The sequence below is a fragment of the Denticeps clupeoides genome, chromosome 18, assembly GCF_900700375.1.
Source record: "Denticeps clupeoides chromosome 18, fDenClu1.1, whole genome shotgun sequence".
NCBI lineage: Eukaryota > Metazoa > Chordata > Actinopteri > Clupeiformes > Denticipitidae > Denticeps > Denticeps clupeoides.
The window spans coordinates 18,532,347-18,556,851 of record NC_041724.1 but is presented as its reverse complement, the minus strand read 5'-3'; the positions used below and the strand labels follow the sequence as shown (position 1 = coordinate 18,556,851).

The window sequence follows — 24,505 nt, the reverse complement described above, 5'->3', positions numbered from 1 at the left end:
CGTCCTAGTATTTTCTTTTTCCACTGTACAACAATACATTTTCATTTGTTTAAGGGGGAAAACGGAGTGAGAAATACTCATGGTATTTCTCAATACTCAAATACTCTAATACTGTCTGCAGCCTGCTGGATTTATAACTACCTTGTCATTAACTTCAGACATTGCGTGACATGGCCGAAGGCTATACTGTTTAGCACAAGATGGAAGGGCTTCAGATCACATGCTTTTTTTCTACGTATGTTCAGACATCTGCACCCAACCTTGGATCAGGTGTTCTGCCAGAGGCCAGAATAAGAAGATGCCAGAGTGGCTCAATGTCCGTGGTAGTACAGAAATCCACGGCCTCTAGAAGGTCATTTCACTGGTTACTTGGATTCCCATTACCAGGGATTTGGCACATTTGCCCTCTCCAATTTGCATCAAAGTGTTACTAATTGACTGAATTCCCTTAAATGAATGATGACTGCTTTGGATTGAATTTTTACCATTAATGCATTTTTATTCATACCCTGTTATGCCACGCTCCGTGTAGCACGTTATTATACTGCCTCTCCACATTGCAGTAAATTGGATATTACTGATGTTGCTTTTTTTTCTGAATGGAAATATATGCCCTACTTGGTTTAGATGAGATAAGAGAGGACTGGGTAAACTTCAGAGATCTGTGAAAATTGAAACTGGAAGCATTGTATGGCTTTGATGTCCCTAATGCTAACTGCTAGAGCCCTTCAATCAGACATTGCCATGATTTCTGTCACCCTCAATGTGGCCTTTCTTCCCTTCATATACAGGAAGTGGCTGAGGAGGGCTGTTTAAAAGTTGGCACACACTGCCAGAGAGAATACTGAGTTACTGTGGATTTTTTCTGTCAATACAAAAGAATTCCTAAGCGGTCAGTTTCACACCAGCTCTCCCAAACACAGGACAATGAGTTGGTTCATCCGAACCAACATTAAAAACATTTCCGATAAGATGTCTTAAATATATTTATAATATGAGGAGTTGCCCAGAACAAGGGAGAGAAGTTATTATTATGGACCACCGTATTCAGTACCCACTACTACAGTCCCTGACAAAAGTCTTGTCGCTTATCGTTTTTGTAGAAACGCCTGCTATTAACTGACTTTTAATTAATCAATTGGTGTTAGAAGTAGTTCATATGAAAAGCTAAAATAGATTTATCATTTAATCAAGACAGAAAAGTCAAATGTTTTGTCGCCTATACAGAAATTGAACAAATTTACTGCAAATACAAAAATATGTCAGCAAATTAATTAGTGGTGCTGTGAGATCCAAATTTGATATCTTGTATGACTTCCATTAGCTTGAAGGACTGTATCCATGCGTTTTGGCAAGGATTCATACAATTTATTGATGAAGTCATCAGGAATAGCAAAGAAATCAGTCTTGCAGGCCTCCCAGAGTTCATCAATGTTCTTTGGTTTCGTCTTCCATGCTTCCTCTTTCATGATGTTCATGTCTGGTGACTGGGCTGGCCAATCCTGGAGCATCTTGATCTTCTTCGCCTTGAGGATGTTTTATGTGGAGATGGAAGTATGTGATGGCGCATCATCCTGCTGCAGAATTTGGCCTCTTTAAGGGTTGGGAATATAAAAGGTAGCTAAGATTTCTTGGTATTTCAGACTGTTGATGTTGCCTTCCACCCTGCAGATCTCTCGCACACCCCCATACTGAATGTAACCCCAGACCATGATTTTTACGCCACCAAACTATTTTCTGGGTGAATCTCGGATCCATGCGGGCTCCAGTAGGTCCCCTGCAATATTTGCGGTGACTGTGGTGTAATTCAACAGAAAATTCATCTGAAAAATCCACCTTCTGCCACTTTTCCAGCATCCATCCTTTTAGCAGACTGTGGGCCTTGGCAAATGTCACACAATTGTTTTTTTCAATTGTCTTTTGTTTAGTGCTGGCGTCTGGGCACTGATTCAACCATGGAAGCCATTTCGAGACAGAATCCGACAAACTGTTCTGGTTGACACAGGGACTTCAGGTGACCGGGTCTCGTGGAGCTCTGCTGCAGTGGAAAATGGGCCGGCCTTGGATTTTCCAGCCAACAAACGGTCCTCTCGAGCAGCTGTCTTGCGGGGTCTGACTGAGCTGTGCTTGTCAAAAATGTCTCCAGTCTATTCAATTTTTTTTTATCCTCTGTACTTGACGCTGAGACACATTGAAGGTGCCTTCCACATCAGCAGTGGATCAACTCTTGATAATCAACACTTTAGTCTCAGGGTGAATGCTAGGCATGTTTGCAGTGGTCTAGTTGCAGTTGATGTGAAGGTCTAGTGGGGTTCTGGGGTTCTTTTTCTACACACCTGAGACCTAATTGATCCATTATTAGTCACAGATTAAGCTCATATGACAAGACGCAACACTTATGTCTTTGCAAAAATTGACTCAGTGGGCTTTACCAAGCTTTGAATATTAGACAGTTTTTTGACAGTTTAGTTTTGCACTGAAACATTATTACAAAACCTGTTGGGAATAGAATGAGCCATTTTTGTAAAAAAATCTTGATTAGAAATATATTTCAGCCGTACTTGAGGTCAATTTGTACACAAGCGACAAGACTTTTGTCAGGGACTGTAATTCCCAGACCAGCAGCTTGTTTGGAACCCAAAACTGCTGTTGATAGTCAGGGGGATCTCTCAATTCAGGGGACACATTCTTTGACAGCTTAGTAAAAGAGATGTTTGAGCGTACAGACAACTAAAGCTTTGCATCATGAAGCGTAGCCCTTTTAAATTGGACCACAGAACATGATGATCATCCAAACTGGAATAGCCTTGTAAGACTTCTTATTTTACATCCGGTCCACAAATGCATCGTCCAAAGCATCTGAGCACTGAAATCAGATGCGGCAATTGATCTCCACACATCTCCATACATCACCTGCAGAACTGGCCACTCCTATTCTTTTACTGTATCTTCATGGTGCAGATGAGATTCATTTATTCAGATTCATGGTGCAATGAGATTAAGAGCTGACAAATGATGTCATAGAAAGGATAGTTCAGTTAGTAAGTGAGGTAGATCTTCAATAACAGCAAGAACAGAGGCTTGATTATTCCTCCATGTTTCTCTCCCACATTTTAGGCATCTTGTCCATGTCTTGTTCATTGGCATTGATTGCTTTATTCAGATTCAGCCATTAAGTCACAAACTGAAAATGTCCTAGGAGTTCATCAGAAATGTCCCTAAGAAAATGCCGAGTAAAGCACCACCTCATTCAGTGGAAGAGTGTTTCTGAACGGTCCTCTTAATGGCTTTCAACAATTACGCTCCCACAGAGGACTGTACCAGCTCCTCACTGGCCTTTGATTGCTTCCAGAAGAATAAGTGTGAGGTCATTAGCTGAACTCATGTGTTATTATTAGCTTGGCATCAGACTGCCTCTAATTGAACGTACTGCTTTGCCTTTGTTTTATTCCTTAATAATAATTATGATGTAAAATGAGTGATGGCTTCACAAGACAACAGCAGAATACTAAGTGGCTGTAGTCTCAAATGTATGTGTGTATGACTGTATTTGAGGCAACCAACAGTGATGGTGAAGGTCACCCCAACCCGCTGACACACACACACGCATTTTTTTTTCTATTACAGTAAGTAATCAGGCTGAAAGCCTGCTTCAGAGGAAGAGCACCCGTTTATAATGGAGCAGCTCATACATTAAAACAGGGCAGGGGCTTCTGGAGAGAAGGATTCCTCCCGCCCATGTCAGCTTTCATTTTTATTAAGACGTCTGGGTTATTGAGGACTATAAAATAAATGCACATGCTCAATGCTGCCCCCATTTTTTTATTACAGAGCTGCAGTAAGTGTCAGGTCTTGTGACGTTATGCCTCCATCTCTCTGCCATTGACAAAAGCTACAAAATGCAGAATGAATAAAGAATGCTGCAGGAACAGCAGCAGGTATAGTTCAGATTTTATCTGTGTTGTATCATGAAAGTGACAATAAAGCCCAATGAGGAGCAAAACAGGGGATATGATTGCGGCGCTGATGGTGGTTATGATGAATGGGTTTTTTGTGCAGCCTGGACAGGCATCTCTGCTCACATAATTCACATGGCTGTTGACCGGGGCTCGTGTTCTCATTGGGCAATGAGGGAAATAGCGGGAGATAGCATGCTGTGATGTGTGTTAGATTAATTTGACATCAAGTGGTGGGTGGTTTAGCTGTGAAAGTGAAACACCTCTTCATGTTATGTGCCCATCCAGAGTTTAAGGCCAAGTGCTTTAACTGCAAAGACAACTCTTCACTGTTAACAAGGGCCCAGTATTTTACCGCTTTAATGAAATACCATCTAACAGACATCTCATAATTTCAAACGTCTAGAATATTATAATCAAAAAGCCTTACGGTATGAGAATAAAAGCCTTCATTAAATATATGTAGGCCTGAGCGATAATGCAAAAAAGTTGACCACAATATATTTTCTCATACTGATTTTATATCATGATTTATGTTTTTTCCTGGTATTGCCAGTGTGAGAAAATCTGGAGTGAAATCGGATCAATACTTAATTTAAGCGAAACAACAAAGAGGTTGTAGCCTACTGGGGTTTACACTTGCCTATGAACCAAAAGACACAGTCCAAGGTTCAAAGCCCACTTAGTACCATTGTGTCCCTGAGCAAGAAATTAAACCCAGAGGGAGACTGTCCCTCTAACTACTGATTGTAAGTCGCTCATGATAATGCCGTAAATGTAATGTAATTGTAAAGAAGTATTTTGGTTGGGTTGTCTAGTCATTTAATACGTATGACATTCATTTCAACCTAGGCCAGAAGAAGTGATGTGTGACCCAATCATATGTTTTTCTAATGCCTGGATGTCCTGCTATTCCACTATGTCTCTTCCTCAATATATTCCACAGCCAACACTAAGGCAAACAACTTTTTCCCGGACCCTGCGGTGACTGCTTACTGCACCCCTGGAGGTATCTTCTGCTGGCAGTGTGACCAGCTCTCCTCCCTGCACCACACAGGGAGGCGGTCCCAGACCCTCCGGCGACCGTTTACTGCACCCCAGGGTGGTGTCTTCTGAGCACATGCAGCCCCTTCCGCTGTACGTCCCTAGTGCCAGTGTGGGGGCTTCGTGTGACCAGTGTGACCAGCCCCTTCTGTGTCCGGTTGGGACAAGCAGGCCCTCCTGCCTGTCCCAGCTGGATCCTCATGCCATCCAAGGTGCTCTGTGGTGCTCCGCCCCTCTGGAGGCGGACCCAGGCCCAATGCATGACCCGCCCTGCTTGCTGGCTACCGGGAGCACCCGGCTCTGCCGCTTAACCTCCCACTCTCCCCTCAGGAGGAGCCCCCAACCCATACTGCATCCCCCTGGCTGGACCAGCGCAGTCGGGTCAGGAGCTCCCCCCGCTGCTTAGTCACTATCTGGTGGACACAAAGAGGGGATGTGGGGGCGGCATATGGACGCCAAACAGACGCACATACACACACACACACACACAGACAAAAGAGAGGGTCTGGTTACCAGGACCTCCTCAGGAGGTGCAGCCAGGATCACAGACCCTCTGTGCTGGATCCTGGATGTTCTGGGTGTGGTGATGGAGCATCAAACTCTGCCCTCAGCAGCTCCAGGAAGTCAAATGCAACAAAATAAAGGAAAACTCCCTGAAGGAAGACAACTTGAGAGGAACCAAGCCTCAGCTCAGCACTGGATAACCCTGCGATGTTCAATGAGATTTATCCAAAAGTTGAAGGCATATAGAGGTTATTGCAGTCCAGTTATATATTTTGATGTAGTATTGAGGTTGTGGTAGATAACTATAATCTGGAATCAGCTGATGACTTGTAATGGACAAAGAGGGAACCAGTGGAAGTCAGTGATATCACATCACTGTGATATCACACCACATTCCCACATGGGAATGAATGGTGAAGGAAATGAAAAGAATTGGAATTAAGTTAGCATTTACCAGACGCCCTTATCCAGAGCACCTTACAATCAGTAGTTAGAGGGATAGTCCTCCTGGAGACAATCAGGGTTAAGTGTTTTGCTCAAGGACACAATGGGAGTTAAGTGTATGGGCAGTGTTGGCCTAGTGGGTAAGAAAACAGACCCGTAATTGAATGGTTGCAGGTTTAAATGCTGAACTGGATCATTCAACTTTAACCATCTAGAATCAGCTTGTAATCATTCACCACTCATTCACCAAAATCATTCATTTTGAAAATGGTGGTTCAGGCCAGAGGTGACTGTCCAGTTGAATGACTCCATTTTGGAGATGTCAGCATCACTCACCCCTGGGTCAATGTGGCTTTGGAGTTTTTTCCACATTTTTATTCTCCTTTCTTCACTGATTCTGATCAGCATTTGTTCACCAAGATTGACAATGCTGATAATTAAAGCAGAGGCATTATGTATGGTTTCTTTTGGACCAGTGCTTGTGCATTGTGTTTTGTCCTCCTTGCCATTTCAAGCTAAAAGAATTTCTCAAAACAAAGCAAGCAACCACTCTTCCTTTGAAAGAGACATTTCTTTTTAAAAGCAGCTGAGAGGGAGCCTGATATCTCTTTAAAGATGAGGCACCATTTCTCTCATCGAGTAGTGTGTGATCAATACCATGTTCAGTAAACCTCTTTGCCTCTTGGAGATGCTGTGTTTGTACAAACAAGATGGGAATGAGTGCAAGATAAAGGCAAAAAATGACCTTGATAAGTGATAAAACTTTACATTTACGGCATTTACCAGACGCCCTTATCCAGAGCGACTTACAATCAGTAGTTACAGGGACAGTCCCCCCCTGGAGACGCTCAGGGTTAAGTGTCCTGCTCAGGGACACGATGGTAGTAAGTGGGGTTTGAACCTGGGTCTTCTGGTTCATAGGCCAGTGTGTTACCCACTAGGCTACTACCAAACTCGATGTGTTTTTACACAGGCTGGCACGGTAAAGTGCTCAGATGATTAGCGTAAAAAAAGGTGAGGAGGTGCAGACTTGAAACTAATGCATTTTGGTTACAGCGCCAACGTGGGCAATGTCTTGGGTGTGGGAAAATTTTGACCATGATGTAAAAAAATGTATAGATGACCCATTCTTATCATAAAGCAAAAGAGCTGCGTTTGTGCACACGTCTTAATAATGTGCCAAGTTTTTGCCAAAACGGGAAGAAGAAACACTTGGCAAACATTCGGCCTGGAGTAAGAATACAATACACCCAATTTTGACTTTACTGATAAACAAGTATGTGGCTGCTCTTATTTTCTGGCACCATGCAATGTAGTCATGCCTGACCTCCCACCTACACTACGCTGTGTTTAACCCCCATGTAACACACATCTCAACACGCAACATTCAATTATTTACATCCATCCTGCACATTTTCCCGCACATTTTCTTTCCTTCTTTGTCTAGCAAGCCTTTCTGGGAAGTGAAGGCTGTCTACAACTGCATCTGGTGTTGGCCCTGGTCTAGTTTATTCTCAGCTCATCCTCAGTACATGGTATCTGCTGTTGCCAACAAGATGTTTAACCAGATTACCGCTTCCCTGGAGGGAAGTGGGAGATGTTAACTGTGATGTTATCTTGGTAGGTAAAATGCTGCTCTGTTGGTCTGATTTCAGTAATCAACACTGATGTGTTGATTACTCATATCAGTGTGAATGGCAGAATTAGTAATGTCTGTTCAATAATGACAGCGAACAGGAACCACAGGTTAAGGATTGTTGAGCGAGGTACCATGGTAGGTCTGTTTAAAAGCTTTTTCGAGGGAATGAGTGGGTGGAGGCACAACAGTAATTGGACTTACATGCTTGCTGTGGAGACGTGCTTTCTTCTGCGGCCTTGGAACAGAGAAAAACCATAGCCCCACAACCTGTTAAACTGTAAGCATCAATGCACGAAAACCATCCCTGAAAGTCAATGTCCAATGACTTGACATTTCTGGACCAATTCCATAAGGGTGTATTGGACTGTGCAGGTGGACTGAACAGTTCATATTTTACTGAGTGCCATTGAACCCCTAAATTGAACCCTTTGTAACGAAGGACCATCTTCAATGGACCATCCAGAGCCCTGACTTAAACCCAAATGAGCATCTCTTGAGTGACCTAAAAATAGCTAAAGTTTACCATACAACCTGCCAGAAATGGAGAGGATGGAGGAATGGCAGAGGTTCCCCAAATCAAGGTGTGAAAAACATGTTGCATCTTTCCCATAAAGACTCATGTATTAGATCAAAAGGGTGCTTCTAGTAAATACTGAGCGAACGGTCTCTATACTTAGGACCTTTGTTAATAAATCTGAAAAAGGGTCAACAATTCTTTAAGGGGGTCTGAATACTTTCCGTACCCACAGTACACTTCAAACATTCACTGCAGTGTGACAGGGTACATTATCCTGCTTAAAGAGGACACTTGTCATCAGGGAATACTTTTTCCATGAAGGCGTGTATGTAGTCTGGAACAATATCCATATGAAATTACAATTGTTTAGCGTGTCACAGAGTCTCCACCAGCTTTTCTTCTTCGCATAGTACATCTTGTCTCGAAGAACAGACACCCAGACATCCAGAAGATGTAAAAGAAAACATTCATCAGACCAGGACACTCTCTCGCATTGCTTCAGGGTCCTATTGCCCTCTGAAAATTGTAAGCGCTTCCATTGTTGGGCATGTGTTGGTCAGCCTGACCAGTCTACAGCTACACAGCCATTTGCACTGGGCTGCACTATTCTGGCATCTGTCATGAGTGGCAGCTTGATTCAATTTAGAAGTTGTGGGCACCCATCCATCCTTGGACCACTTTTGGTATGTGCTAAATACTTCATATTCCCACATGTCCTAGACTGTTGCACAAAGCATCACCTGATGAATTAATATGATAAAACACCCTCTACTCTCTCTCTCTCTCTCTCTCTCTCTCTCTTTATCTCTCAGTGTGAAAAGCAGTATTATTAGTCAACTCAAGGCCTGCCTGTGTTTAAGGGGGATTTGGCTCTTCCTTCGCCCCACCTGCACAGGAAGTCCCAACACAAAGAGCAGAGACAGCGGAACAGCACGTCCCATCTCTCTCTCCCTTGCACACACACTTAAAGCATTAGCATTTCTCTGATGGCATATATTGGTTTTATTTTTTAGTTCTTTATTTCAGCACTCCAGCACTACAAAAATTAATACTACTAATTCTACAAAATACTACCAAAACTACAAACCAAGGTGGAAACACAAACTTAATATAAATTTATAAACTGATATAAATATATTGCTGTTTGGTATAGATCCATGGCACTTTTATGATATTTGAGTTTACATTATTCTGTATGTGTCACTTGACCCTCAACACACGGCATCATCTCCTGATGGTGACAGGTGATTCTTGTGATATTTAACAAGTGCTCAACCCTGAATCTCTCAGCTCTCTGGTCACATCCTACCCGAAATATCGTTGTGTGTTTGTACATTTGTGCAGATGCCACACCGGTGGGCATTTAAGTTGTACCTGAATTGCATCCAAAGATTAAAGATTGATACTCACAACGGCACGCGACACCAAGCATATAAAACAATGCAAGCATCAGCAGAATGTTCCGTTTTGGTAATTGTGTTTTACATTTACATTTCTAACAAACTATGTACAATTGCTCTGAAAATTAAGTCCATGTTTTGCAGCAGAGCCAAAGCCTCGGCAGCAGTGTAATCTCTCGGCATCTTTGCAGCTTGTTTGTACCCGTAACCATACCACAGCCATGCGTACTTTAGCACTAGATTTACTGAGTTTTTTACTTTCTGGTTAGAGTCCTGAGATGTTTTTCAGTAGCTGTATTTTACAACATGCTGGACCTGGTGGTGGCAAATTCCTATGTTCTCTACAAGGCATGTACAGGGTAGGAAGGCAAAAGAAGACTCTTTGTGAGTCTTCTAGCCAAGGAACTCCATTGCCGATTCATGCAGCAAAAGGCAATGGAGACAGATACGAAGGCTGCTGCTCCCCTATTATGAAATTTTTTTCTCAAATATTAATGTTAAGATTAATGCTTATTTAATATTAATACTAGTTCCCCTAGCCTGTCCTTTAGTGGCTGGAGATGGTGATATGTATAACGTGTGCTTTGGCCATTCTGCTTCTCCGTTCAGAGAGTGGCAACTCAGACATAAGGGGAAAGGTTAATAAATCTAATTTCTCATGCTTTGTCCTCCCAGAGAATTTCCCGCCCCTCCCCTAAAACATGATCTCCACCGGCCGTCATGGCTTCCAAATATGCGGAGCATTGCAGTTGCTCTGTGATTGGATGTAAAAATAAGCACTAATGTGTTTTTTTAGTTCTGTTACATGATACTCTGAAATATCAGTCGGTTAATTTTTTTCTGTTAAAAAACATCGACACGACTTCCTGTCTGCGTTAAACATTGTGGCATCTTCCAAATGCACACTCACCTCTATTGGCCACTCTCTACCTCATCCCGCCTCTCATTAGCATTTAAAGCTACAGACACAGAAATGGCGCGTCTTGGAGAAATCTCAATGTGGCTGTACGTCTACACCAAGGCTGAATTTCGGATTTCAGATACAGTATTAAGGGACCCCTAAGATCTATAATAAAAGTAAAAAATAAATTCTTAATAGGGGGCCTTTAAATGGCTGGACACACATTTGGCACTCAGCACTGGAGCCTCCAGTTGTGTGTAATTTTGGAGCAGAGCAGCTCACGTGGCTGGAAAGGACATGACTCAGGTCACTGTATGGTTCACTGCCCGAGTTTCGCAGCCCTCCACCTCCTCGTCAGCTCGCCTCTTCGACTCAGCGTCAGTCTGTCCTTATACTGCCACCTTTCTTGAGTGGCCCTTCCACTCGTCGTCTCAATAAAGGGCTTTTCTGTCTCTTTTTGTCTTGTTTGCAGAATTCACTATTGATGTGCCAGTCAATCTGCATAACAGCTCTCACAAACAGCCTATTCTGTCCCTACTGTGACAGCTAAGTGAATCATAAGACAGGTTTCTGGGCCCTGGGCATGTTCAGTGGAGATGAAAGAGGCTGCGATGCATGTTGACCTGTGGAGTGAGGACCATCTGGACGCATAGGTGTCCAGGCCTAAACAAGAAAGGATGTTGATATTAGGGCCTGTTGATGTTTTCATCAGTTTTCCGCAAAATTATGATTTTCTGCTTTTATGTTCATTTTAGAAATTACAACAGTGAAATATGTGCCTAGTGCCTATGAACCAGAAGACCCAGGTTCAAATCCCACTTACTACCATTGTGTCCCTGAGCAAGACACTTAACCCTGAGTGTCCCTGTAACTACTGATTGTAAGTTGCTCTGGATAAGGGCGTCTGGTAAATGCTATAAATGTAAATGTAATAGAATTGTTCTTCCTGTGCATGTAGAAATACACATAACTGCCAATAAATATCTTTTCTGGAAAGCAGGAAATGTGAATGATTTTTTGTTGACTTGGCAGAATTGAAAGCTGCAAATCTGCAGTACATATCCAGTATGACTATAGAACATTATATGACGTTCCATATGAATGAATGTGTTGGTGGCATATCATATACTGATATCTAGGTTTTATTGCAACAGTTAAATTAACTGTTAACTTTATTGATGCAGCATTATAGTAATATCTGGAAATTATACTTAATCCTACTGGAGTGTTGGATCTGGTAGATTCAGTTTAATCTCATACGTTTTTAAAGGCTGTTCTGTCTGTACAAGCTGTTGGTGTTCCTCAGCTCCACTGTCCCCTCGGACTCCTGGTGAAGGCTTCATTAGGCACGTCTGGAAGCAGCGCATAGAGAACATCTGCTTGCTAACCGCCGGTGATGTTGGCCACCCCCTTCGTCTGCTGCTAATAGAATCCTCGTTAGGTGGCTGTTGTGTGATGGGAAGCAGGGCGTCTCCACCGCTCCCACCGGTGGCTATTAGCCGGGATTTCTGTGCTTGCCTGAACTTTGCTTGACCCTGGCCAGATTCAGGGAAGGGTTTGGGCGGGGGGGATGTGGTCTGTTCGACCACTTTGTAGACACTGCGGTCAGGACACCACTACATGGGCCGGTATTGATTTTTCCTTGTTCAGATCTGGTAACACACAAATCAAAACCACAAAAGATTCAAATAAAATTCATGCTGACCACCAACATTTTATGCCACTTTCACTAAAAGTATTCCTCACCTTCCTCACCCCCATTCCCTTTGAGAAATATTTATGCCTACAGTTTATCCAGTATCCTGGTTAGAAGTGTGTTAACACAGATCTAAATGCTGGATGATGGAGGTTGCAGGTCAGCCTTCTCCAGTTTGGCGGAATCAGGTGTGGGTGGAGTTCAGCTGCTCAGTTTCCTTTTTTCGGGGCTTCAGTGGTTGCCTCCCTGTGAGGCGGGCAGGCGTGCGGCACAGCTGTGTGCCCACTGGCATCGCCATACTGAAGTTAAGAGGGAGAAGCGAGCACAGGCAGAGAAGCAGCAGGCTTTCAAAGGTCAGGAAGGGAGCAAAACCACACGTCTCTCTTTCAGCCATTTTCATTTCTTCTTTCAATTCGTTGCTACAGCCAGTCGTGAATACATCTCAGGTGTGATCGCCTTTACTGAGCATGTTCCGTTGTCTGACTCACACCTCCTCCACTCTGTTGAAATGCTGAAGGTGTGCTTCTCCATGGGCACCACGCTGGAATCATGGCCAACATTTAAAAAGCTGTTTACCAGTCCCTCTGCAGTTAAACACATGGTGCATCTCTGGGTTGAGGTACTGAGGAACTGTTGGATGATGAGGGACCTTCATCAGCGCTGGCCGTCTGAATGCTGAGCCACCATCTTTCAGTGGTGCCATTCTGTACTTCACCTGATGATGGACGTCGTACTTCACAGCAATTTTCTTCCTCTGTCGAAAGAGAGAACATTTTCCTTATTAAACCGAGGAAACAGAGGAATACTACTGCCTTTTGGGCATAAACTTTCATAACAATGATGAACAGAAAATAGACCAAATTTTGCAATTACATGCAGCAAATCTTCTTACTTTGACTGCTCCCGTTATGCCCTTCCGGACGCAACCTTCCCCCTCACCCAGGCTAGGGACCGGCACGTGGAAATGCACTGTTACGTGTGTCCCCACAAGCTGGGTTAATTACATGCAACAAATACGCAACAAATTAGTCGATCAAATCCATGAATATGTGTGCGGTTGGGGGTGCTTGGTGAGCAGAGTTAGACCAAGTTAAGCGCTCCCTTGTGGTATACTGATCATGAGGTCTTTCATGGACTATGCCTCCCACATGTCTAATCAATCCCTTAACCACTTCGCAGACAATGCATGCAGAGCCTCGTGGCTCTGTCAGTCCATACATAATGTGGGTTTAAAGTCCTATTGTGAAAGAGAACAGGAGCAACAAACATTAATTCATTCATTCTTTCATACATTATACCAGAATTATGCACAAAAGTAGGGTTTTGCAGTAATGTGTGGCATGCATATACAAACTGTTGGTTGTTTATTTCGGTTATGATCAGGATGTACAGTCATCGTCCTGTGAACTCTTCTGCTGTCAGACTCTGCTCACACTGTCTCATTACATAAACCTTCATTAAGGAGGGATCTGACAGATCTGTGCCTAAAGCGTTTGAGGTGTGAAAATGTCTGACAATGATCCTATTTTTCTGGCCACCTCCAAATGGATTGCAACAACTGTAACCTCAGTCCCTCCCTTCTGGAGCAGTTGTTGCCCAGTGGTTTCTGAGGTAGTAGCCACAAATCAGCCAGGTGTCACTGAGGTCCGGTCCCTGGGTGCCAGTCACGGCTGACAACTACTCCATTCAAGTGCTGTGCTGTGTGTCACGATGACAATTCATCACTTTCACTTTTCAAAGCGTAGATTAATACCTACGGTGGCGTTCTCATAACAGATCCCCACTGCACCTATTTACAATACAGGAGTAGCAAGGACATCACAGCCAAGCTCATCAGTAATGACAGTGGTAACAGGTCCAATGGCTCAGACCCCTTTAAACTGCTGTGCTACTGTACCTCTGTACAAAGAGGGTGTGTTCTTGTGGCCCTACGATATCAGACAGGGGCACCCCGGGGCAGCCCTGAAACCCACCCCGAGGGTCCTGTGTACCCTTCTGATCGTTTATCTGTCACTAATGTAATGGCCTCAGCCTGTAAGGGCTTTGCAGCATTTTGCCACAATGACTAGAACTTTTCCATCCGCCTGCACTTCACACATGGGTTGCTGTGTTTTGGTGCATTACTGTAAATCTCCCTCTCACACAGACAGACTGATGCCTTTCTGTCTTTGTGTGTCATTGGTGAATATTAAGTTGGTGCAGAAATAGCCCTGCTGCATATGCTGCTGCCAGCCCCCCACGGTGTGTGGGAAAGCTCAGGAAATCAGTCTTTTTCCACTACATGCCCAGTCAGCGAATCAAAATCCAAAAGCGTTTTAACTGGTGTGGTGTGTAATGAGATTAGTGCCGACTGACAGCACGATGCACGGATAAAGATGTACGATCCTACCGGTAACAAATTCATCTCCAGATCTACAAGACTCACACCTCAGGAATGTCTGATTGGTAAAGCATATTTTAGCGTTGTTCTGTGCATCTGAACTACACAGGTTACACAAGTAAATGAGTCCCTTCTATAACCTCCCCTGCATCATTGCCAACAGGCTATTTTGGTGCCGTGGGCAAGACAAGCTTTGCAGGATCATGTTTTTAAAATCTGACACATCTGGACAACTGTGCTGCACAGTGACATAAAAAAAATCTCGTGATTAAAACGGTAGTATTTTGATGTTGCCAAAACAATTTTTTTTTTTAAATCTGAATTTCAGGACATTCAAGGGCTAATTTTTACTAAAGACTCAGAGATAGAGATAGATATAAAGACATATTGCTGTTACTGGATCCCCGCCCACTTGCCGTCTGCTTAATTAGGTTGTTAATGATCACCTGAAAGGTCTTTGGGAAGCCCTGCTGGAGCTCAATATCAGCTAAATCTATCTGGTTGTGTTGGGCATTACACACTGTGGACAACCATCAGAGACGTTGACCTCTGACCACTTCAACATCAAAAGCAAATTCTTAGTTCATGAAGGCTCTGTAATTTATTACCTTCCAGGAGTAAACAGCAGCGCCATGGTGGAGGAGGGTCATGTGGTCAGCACACAGCATACAGCATGGTGTGCGTGTGTGTGTGTGTGTGTATTGAGTTGTGGTTGTCACACTGTGATTAGTGGATATATCACACTCACAAGGTCCAAGTCGAGCATCGATCCTGGAACCTCTGCCATGTCGATCAGGTTGTTTTTAGCCATGGCGGACATCTCTTTACAGAACTTCCATTTCTCACCAAGCCCTCACACCAATGTTGTTCTGTATGCTGATGCATATAGTATATGTAGTGTAGTATAGTAGTTATGCAGCGTACATGCCACCAGCAGGGATTAACACATGCTGTGACCTATTTATAACAGATTATTTAAAATTTTGTTGTGGATAAACAATGCGTAGGAAGGAGGGAGAAATCCCATCATCTTCGCAGTAATCCCTGACATTACTCAGCAGGTTCTTGGAAGACTATATGATATTCTGGGAACAATGCAGTTGATCAGAATGTGAAAGCAAATGGACAGCTGGGGGTCAAGCACATGATTTTTTTGTTTTTTCAGATTGATGGTCTTCAGGTGTTCTGAATATGACTGCAATGGCTATTATGCAAAATATAACTGTAATAAAGTTCCATAGACTTGTCTTTTTTGATGTAGAATTGTCTATACGCTTTGTCCTGTCAAACAATTCCAGATTTACATTTACAGCAGATGCCCTTTTTAGCTTAATAAATATAATCAGTAGTTACAGGGACAGTCCCCTTGGAGCAATTTAGGGTTAAGTGTCTTGCTCAGGGACACAATGGTAGTAAGTAGGATTTGAACCTGGGTCTTCTGGTTCATAGGCGAGTATGTTACCCACTAGGCTACTACCACCCTGCCATTGATGATCACCATTTTAATAATGGCTGCCTTGGGTAGTATATTCAAAAGTCAATGTGTCTCAATACACATCAGTAGTTTGGATAAAAGTGTATTTAAGTGTGTATGTTTTAATCACAAGATATACAGTTGTTTAAGTTTTTTATAATTATTTTTATAATTATTTAATTAAGATGTGTGTATTCATTGTAAAATACATAAACATAATGACATATGACAATCACGTAAATTATTCTACGAGCTTCATAAAATTAGAATCAGACCTAATCATCTCTGTGATCGCCTGACTGGAACCCCTGGTTTCCAGTGGAGTTGTCCAGTGAACTGCTTTTCAGCAGACCTTCTCTCCCAACTTCACTGTAGCTGGTCTGGTCCCAGGTGGAAACTCTCACATTCGAGCAGAGGAATGAATTATTGAACTGAGAAAGTCCATGAGAACTTTGGGACTGGGAAATCTATCTCCTGTCTCCCTTTACTGTATTAATAAAGAGTGATGAGCAGTGTTGGCACTGCAAGTAGCTCTGATCACAGGTCAGCAAGCTCTGATTTACTGCATCTAGGCCTTTCTTCCACATCCAATTTCCCATCGCTCAACAGATTAAATGAAGCAAATTTGATTTTGGAGGAGTACTTTGTAGTGATTTTACTGCATCTGTTGGGTTTATGCTGTAAATCACAGCTTTTAGAGACTAATGTACAGGGTGAGGTAATGTCCATTCCCTCATCCACTGTGCAGCACGAGGTCACTGCTTTATATCACTGCCCAATTACCCTTGAATTTGCCCCATCCTGGCAGGTCTTCAGCTGGAGAAATGCACAACAACATTAGCATGACCAACTGAGTGATTATGTCCCCGCTCCATAACCTTGATTTGCCACTGGCACAGCTCTGCCATACTAACATTAAATTACAACATTTTCAATAAACATATGAACATATATTGATCATGAAAAGGTTCGATCTGTCAATGAAGTTTTGACCTGGATGTCAGATTGAACGGTAATTAAAATTTACCTCGTCTGAGGTAAATGTGGCCAGGAACAACGAATAACAATCAATCAGTCCGTCAATTAGTAGTATAAAGACAGCCTGCACCGAAATGCATATTCTTGGTTTTGTGAGATTAGTGCAATAGTAAAAGCTGTTCCAGCCTCCCACGTCAGTTGGCCATATGGCATTGCTTTAGCCATTCTTGACCATCTGGCTGGTCAGTGGCTTCAAGTCAGAAATGTTGAAAAGCTCCTTGGCTATGCAGGACGATGAGGGAGGAGCAGCTGCCATCATGCATGTTGTTAAAGCAATGCAGCATTTTTTTGAGTGGTGCATTCACAGTTATGTAAGGGAGCAGGGTGCAGGTTGGTCCTGCCATGTTTTTACATCTGTATTCTGCCACCCTGGCAGACCTTGTACAAATATTACAGCTACATGAAAAATCAAGAAAAAATCCAGACAAAAATCAAAAGAACACAACAACATAAAATGTGTGTGCATTCGGACCAAATGCGATTACGGACATTTATGTTCTTCTGTGATTATGGAAATATACATTCTTCTGTGAGTGGCTAGCTGAGTCACATGACCTTTAGCTTCATCTGCATTAACCACAGAGGGCGTCAACGGTTACTTTAAAATCTAACAGAGTCTCATTTGCACTGAAAATACATGAACGTTAAGATCTACTGCTCAGATTTACCAGAATTCTGCAACCTTGAATAGATCCGTCTTCTTTAGAAATATATTCGATAGACCATCTGATCGGTTTGTTTTACTTAACTGCTGGTAATTATGTTCACTGCGGACATGACGAGTGTGTTGAACTGTGGACCGTATGCCTGACCCACACTGTGTTTCTCCTTGTTCTGAATACAGGCCAAGTGTGTGGGTTGGAGTTAATAGACCACAGTTACAACTCATTATGAGTGTTTGGACAACATTGTAGAAGAAAAGTCAGTAGGGGATGATACACCTACATATACCTTTTCTGTGAAAGGTTGAGGGCCAGAACGCTTCAGCAGATGCATTGTTATAAACTACTAGGCTAAAAAGTTGCTCTATACAGGAGCGTTGATGTAAGTAGCTTCTAACCCAGTGCATTCCTCATGCCCATTCCATTTATGAATGAGGGCTGAGGTGTTGAGGGGTTTCAAAAAGTTCTCAGCAACTTAAAAACATTTTTATCCATTGCTGTAAAAATGTGAATGCTCAGGATATCTGTGTAGACTATACACTGTATACACTATTTAATAAGCTGTGCATCACCTTCAGTGAATTTAAAAATACTCTCTGGACTCATTGTGTCTCTCCTGCAGGCCTTTTCCACAGAGCCATCATCCAGAGTGGCTCGGCCCTGTCCAGCTGGGCTGTGAACTACCAGCCAGTGAAGTACACTCGACTGCTGGCTGAGAAGGTTGGCTGTAATGTGCTGGACACTCTGGACATGGTGGATTGTCTACGGAAGAAAAGTGCTCGGGAGCTGGTGGAACAAGACATCCAGCCAGCACGTTACCATGTGGCGTTTGGTCCAGTCATTGACGGCGATGTTATACCAGATGATCCCGAGATCCTCATGGAACAGGGAGAGTTTCTTAACTATGACATCATGCTAGGCGTAAACCAGGGTGAAGGCCTGCGATTTGTGGAGAATGTGGTGGACTCAGAGGATGGTGTCTCTGGGAATGATTTTGATTTCTCAGTCTCAGACTTTGTGGACAGTCTGTATGGTTACCCAGAGGGCAAGGACACCCTACGGGAGACCATCAAGTTCATGTACACAGACTGGGCTGACCGTGACAACCCCGAGACCCGCAGGAAGACACTGGTGGCTCTGTTCACTGACCACCAGTGGGTGGAGCCATCGGTCGTTACAGCCGACCTGCATGCACGCTATGGCTCTCCAACATATTTCTATGCCTTCTACCACCATTGCCAGAGCTTGATGAAGCCAGCATGGTCAGACTCAGCCCATGGTGACGAGGTGCCATACGTTTTCGGAATCCCCATGATTGGCCCCACGGACCTGTTCCCCTGCAACTTCTCCAAGAACGACGTCATGCTCAGCGCTGTGGTCATGACCTACTGGACCAACTTCGCCAAAACTGGGTAAGTTTACCTATGACCTGGTCTGACTTACATCATGGTTTAACATGACAGTTTCATGTACAGCAAGGCTGTAGACATTCTCCATTTGAAAGCAGTGCTTCTGTGAGCACATATCTAGAGGTTTGAACTGCTGTTCTAGTTAACCTTTCATTTAAAGGCAGATCTAAGGTTAGTTGTATAAAAACATTTTTTGGTGAAATGAGTGAAGTGATTGTCATTGTGATACACTGCAATACAGCACGGTGACACAGTGAAATGTGTCCTCTGCATTTAACCATCACCCTTAGTGAGCAGTGGGCAGTCATGACAGGCACCCAGGGAGAAATAAATCAAATCAAAAAAAATCTTTTGTGATTGAAACATACACATATATAATTCCATTATTAATTGTGCAGTCCAAGCTTGAAGATGTACAAAAGTTCTCAGTCCAAGGTAGCTCATGCCTAGTTAGGTTTCATGAAGAAATAATGAATAATGGAAAATCCATTCAACACTAATTTGTAGATTACATCCACCAAATTAAGCAGTTAGACATTTTCACGGTCATGTGAATCTTGTGTCCGTGTTGATATGTCAGGGTACAAATGACATGTTTGCTGGGAGAACCCGTGAAGAAAATGTGTCACGGTGTGGCCCCATGGCGTCATCGACCTAAGCGTCTCTGTTCAGTCAATCTCTCACTACCCCCTTCAGCTCACCTCCGTTTTCTCTGAGCTCTATTTGTTCCAGTGCCGAAAGCAGCATAGATCTGTATGAGGACTGTGTGTAATCAGCTCCAACAACACAAATTTCATTTGACAACCAGTGTTGCTAGAGACATATTGATTGGCTCTAGCTGCTTTCTTGTGTACTTTTCTTTTTTCCACAACTTCATAAAACCTGTCAATGGAATTGGCTCACCCGGCACAAAAACTCAGGGGATAACGGAATAGGAGTGAGATACTTCACAATTCCACAATTCCAGCTTTATGGTAGGAACTGGTCCCAGCACACTGGGAACCAAAATAGCCAGCTGCTGCCAATTTGAAAAATTCATTTAAATACGTGGTCTGCTGTAAACTGCAAAGAAAGAAAGAAAGGACAGATAGATCAACAGTGAATTCCAGTCTTTGCTCTGTATATGTGATATGGAGGAAGGAAAAGTTGTACTTAGTTTTCATAGAACGTCATGCAGAAGTGACATCATTGACCCTTTTGATACAAATGCAAAGGTACAATATGGTACAAATGCAAAGATTTGATATGAAAGATTTTATTTAACCCACAGAAAAAACTCTACAAATATGTGCAACCTATTTCAGTAGCCACAATGTATATTTATTTTTATTTGTGCTATGCGAAATCATATTTACTAAAATACAGTTTGTGATATATATTGTAATTTATAACCAACACAGGATCTGTGGATCTTATTTGTGATGTTTGTCCTTACTCTACCATACTCCACTAGAACATTTGGGTTTGAAATTGGGGTCAAAATCACATAGATGTAGTTTTTTCTTTCTCATCCAAATGAATCCACTATTACTGTTCTGAACATCTGTTCTGTGTCATCTCTGCACTTCTCAAAGACATAATAGCAACTCAGCAATACAGAGAAGAATGCTTCAATAAAAGTGTTTTAAGAGATTAAATTTAGCACCACAATTCCCTCAGAATTTAGCCAAGCACCACTCGAAACCGTCCAGAGATGAGCCCATCTCCTGCTGGCAGGGTTGTTATTTTGGTGGGTGGATTATGTGGCATAGGCACTGGGCACTGAGCTTGTAAAAAGATGGGGATTAGATGTTAGGATAATAGGGATGCCTGAACATCGCTCAAACTGTTATTTTAACAGGCTGAGGGCAGGCAGACAGGGGTGGGATAGGCTGTAGTGGAGCTGCACTCAGAGCACAGATTACCACCTCAACAACAGGCTCAGTCTCTTGTGGGGATAAATTGAGCGCCTACCCTGTATTTCTGCTTAGAATTTGCCTCCGTTTCACTTGCACATTTAATGTGTTGACCCTGATTGTGTTTATGGACTTAAATCAAACACACGTATGCTGTACCTGCCCTGATAACCCCAATTATTCTTCAAAGTTCTTGGATTTTTTCCAGTTTGCCATTCACCACTACATCCATACTCTCATCCAATCCTTAGGATGTGTCACAATCTGCTGTTTCTCGGCCTCAGCATTGCCTCTCTTTCATCTCTCAGCTGAATTATTCCAGTTGCTGAGCTCATCACTAAAGCTAAGGCTTCCACTGACCCACTGGACCCCATTCCCAAACCCCACGTCAAGGATTATGCTCACATTCTAGATCCTACTGTTGCCAATATAATAAACAACTATTTGGATTCCATTAGGCTTCTGTCTATGCTCTGGACTGGACCTGGAAGATCTCAGTAATTACTGCACAATTTCCAATCTTCCATTCCTCAGCAAAGTCCCGGAAAGAACAGTTTTAGCCCAACTACAGCAACACACATCCCACTATATGCTCCCTTCCAGTTTCAGGGACTAAGCAGATGTCCTTGCATTCATCATTACTTATATGGGCTATTATAATGGCCTATTGTTTGGTTGCCAGTGCAAGCAGATAAGGGTAGGAGTAATGTGCTGATACTGTAAATTGTAGCCAGTCAAGGACTTTGATAAGAAGCCCACTTTATCTCCTATAAAATCCTTTTTTAACCTACAAATGCCTCCACGCCACATGGACTTTCAATTCAAGACTACGCTACTTGCATAAGGAACCAGGCTTGTTGTCCATTCGCTCTCGTCTCTTTGTATCCGGAATGACACTTTGTGTGTCTGTCAAGATGAACCTCTAGGCTGTGACTGGCTGCTGCATCGGAGCTCATGTTTCACTGTGCTCTACCTCCCCTCTCCACACGTGAATGTGATTTTGTTTATTTCAGCTTATGTGATGTGATAATAGTAAAAACATCCAACATATTTTCTTTTCTAGATTTTGTGGTAATGTCTTGTGTTCCGTCTGTTTGTGGTATATTCTCTGTGCACTGCACACTCAATTAAAGATCGCACTTGATGACCAGATCTGTTGCCAATACACAGATATGCGTGGGAGAAAGATGGGCGGAGTAATGGCTTGTTAAGGGACCTGGGAGCCTTTGATTGGGAGCTGCGGAGGCAGCAAGATATAATGAAGCTTCAGCCCGGGGCCAGGGAGGTTGGGGATGGGAGAAAGTGGGCGTAAGGGGCAGCTGAGTGTTAACTGTCAGTCCTGTAACCCATTAATAAGAGCTACAGACACATAAAAACACTTTTCAATGTCATTTTCCAGATCATTATAAATTTTGTTGGTGTGTTACTGTATTATGTATATACATAAATACTATGTATAAAATACAGTATGTATAAAATAATACAGTATGTATAAAATTAATGTATTACTGTGTGTAATACAATATAAAATGATGCATTGCATTATCTTACAATAACTGTAAAATCCCAGCTGCAGTTTTCTATGTTCATAATATCTCCCATACTAAACCCAACATGCTAAGATTGGCTCCAGCAGCCATGACTTTGCTCATCCTCAGCATCTTACCACAGATCTGCAACTGCTCCAAAAATACAGGGATAGTGATTTCACACTTCTGTAAGATCAAACTGTCCACTTAGGAAGCAACACTGATTGACAGTCAATTTCATATGCTGTTGTGCAAATGGAATAGTCAACAGGTGGAAATTATATGCATCCCCAATAGGCGTGGTTCTGTAGATGGTGACCACAGACCACATCTCAGTTCCTATGCTTTCTGGCTGATGTTTTGGTCACTTTTGAATGCCGACGGTGCTTTAAATATAGTGGTAGCATAAGACAGAGTCTACAACCCACACAAGTGGCTTAGGTAGTGCAGCTCATCCAGGACGGCATGTCAATGCAAGCTGGGTTCCTCCTAATGCAAGACAATGCTAGACCTCGTGTGGCTGGAGCGTGTCAGCAGTTCCTGCAAGACAAAGCCATTAATGCTATGGACTGACTAAAACAACACTACTGTTCAGTCACCCTTTTTGTTTTTTGTTTTTTCATCCCAATTAAATAATTATTCTGCATAATGCTGACATTATTTATAAAAACATTTATATAATCAATATACAGTAGTCATGATGAAAAAACAGAGTTCTGATTATGCGGCCATACGATGGCATGCCAGTTAGTGACTCACACCGCCAAGGTTGTGAATTATGGTCCCGACTCGGACCTTGTGTCAGCGGACTTCCCCCAGGTTCTCCAGTTTCCTCCCGCCTTTCAAAGGCATACAGTCACGTCAAAAGTTTTGAGAATAACACAAATACTGGTTTTCACGAAGTTTGCTGCTTCTGTGTTTTTAGATCCTTTTGTCAGTTGATTCTGTGGTGTATTTTTAATTTACATTTTTTAAGTATAATTACAAGCATTTTCAAAGCTTCAAAGGCTTTTTACAATTACATCAAGTTTGCAAGTTCTGCAAGTTCTCAATGAACATCTGGGCCAACTCCTGACTGACGGCAACCCATTCATAATCAGTGCTTGGACCACAAGTGTCACAAGGGTCTGAGGATATCATCTTGGTAACTATTGGCAGTCAGGCTACTTCTGGCGAGCACATTGAGGGCTGTGCGGCCCCCCAAATAAATGCCACATCAGACCATTATTCACCCACTGCCAAACTGGTCATGCTGGAGGATGTTGCAGGCAGCAAAATGTTCTCCATGGCGTCTTCAGACTCTATCACGTCTGTCACATGTGCTTAGTGTGAATCTTAGGCGTTCTTGACGTTCTCTGACAAATACCAAACTTTCTGCACAGTGTTGGGCTATAATCACAAAAGTGAAAGTGAAGTGATTGTCATTGAGAAACACTGCAACACAGCACACGGTGCACACATGTGTCATCTGTTTTTAACCCATCACCTTGGTGAGCAGTGGGCAGCCATGACAGGGGATGGTGCTTTGCTCAGCGGCACCTCAGTGGCACCTTGGCGGATCGGAATTCGAACCGGCAACCTTCTGATTACGGGGCTAACCGCTAGGCCTTCACAACCCCCACTTGTGGACGTTGGGCAATCATGCCACCCTCAAGGAGTCTGTTTCAGACTGTTTGAGCAGACATGTGCACATTTGTGGCCTGCTGGAGGTCATTTTTCAGGGCTGTGGCAGTGCGCCTCCTGTTTCTCTTTGCAAAAGGGCAGAGGTAGTGGCCCTACTGCTGGGTTCCTGCCCTCCTACGGCCTCCTTCTAGTCTCCTGATGTACTGGCCTGTCTCCTGGTCTCGCCTCCATGCTCTGGACACTATGCTGACAAACAAAGCAAACCTTCTTGCCACAGCTCACAGTGATGTGCCATCCTGGATGAGCTGCACTACCTGAGCCACATGTCTGGGTTATAGACTCCATCTCATGCTACCATCAGATAGAAGGCACTGCCAGCATTCAAAAGTAACCA

At 43.1% G+C, this 24,505-nt stretch overlaps 1 protein-coding gene across 5 annotated transcripts in view; it reads left to right on the top strand.

Annotated features, from left to right (window-relative positions):
* nlgn3a (neuroligin 3a) overlaps positions 1–24,505 on the top strand; it is a 121,310-nt gene that overhangs the window by 91,941 nt on the left and 4,864 nt on the right. For all 5 annotated transcript variants that reach the window (XM_028959833.1, XM_028959831.1, XM_028959830.1 and 2 more), the window contains one exon: positions 18,278–19,067. In XM_028959833.1, coding sequence (XP_028815666.1) covers positions 18,278–19,067 — 790 coding nt within the window. The remainder of the gene's footprint in view (positions 1–18,277; positions 19,068–24,505) is intronic.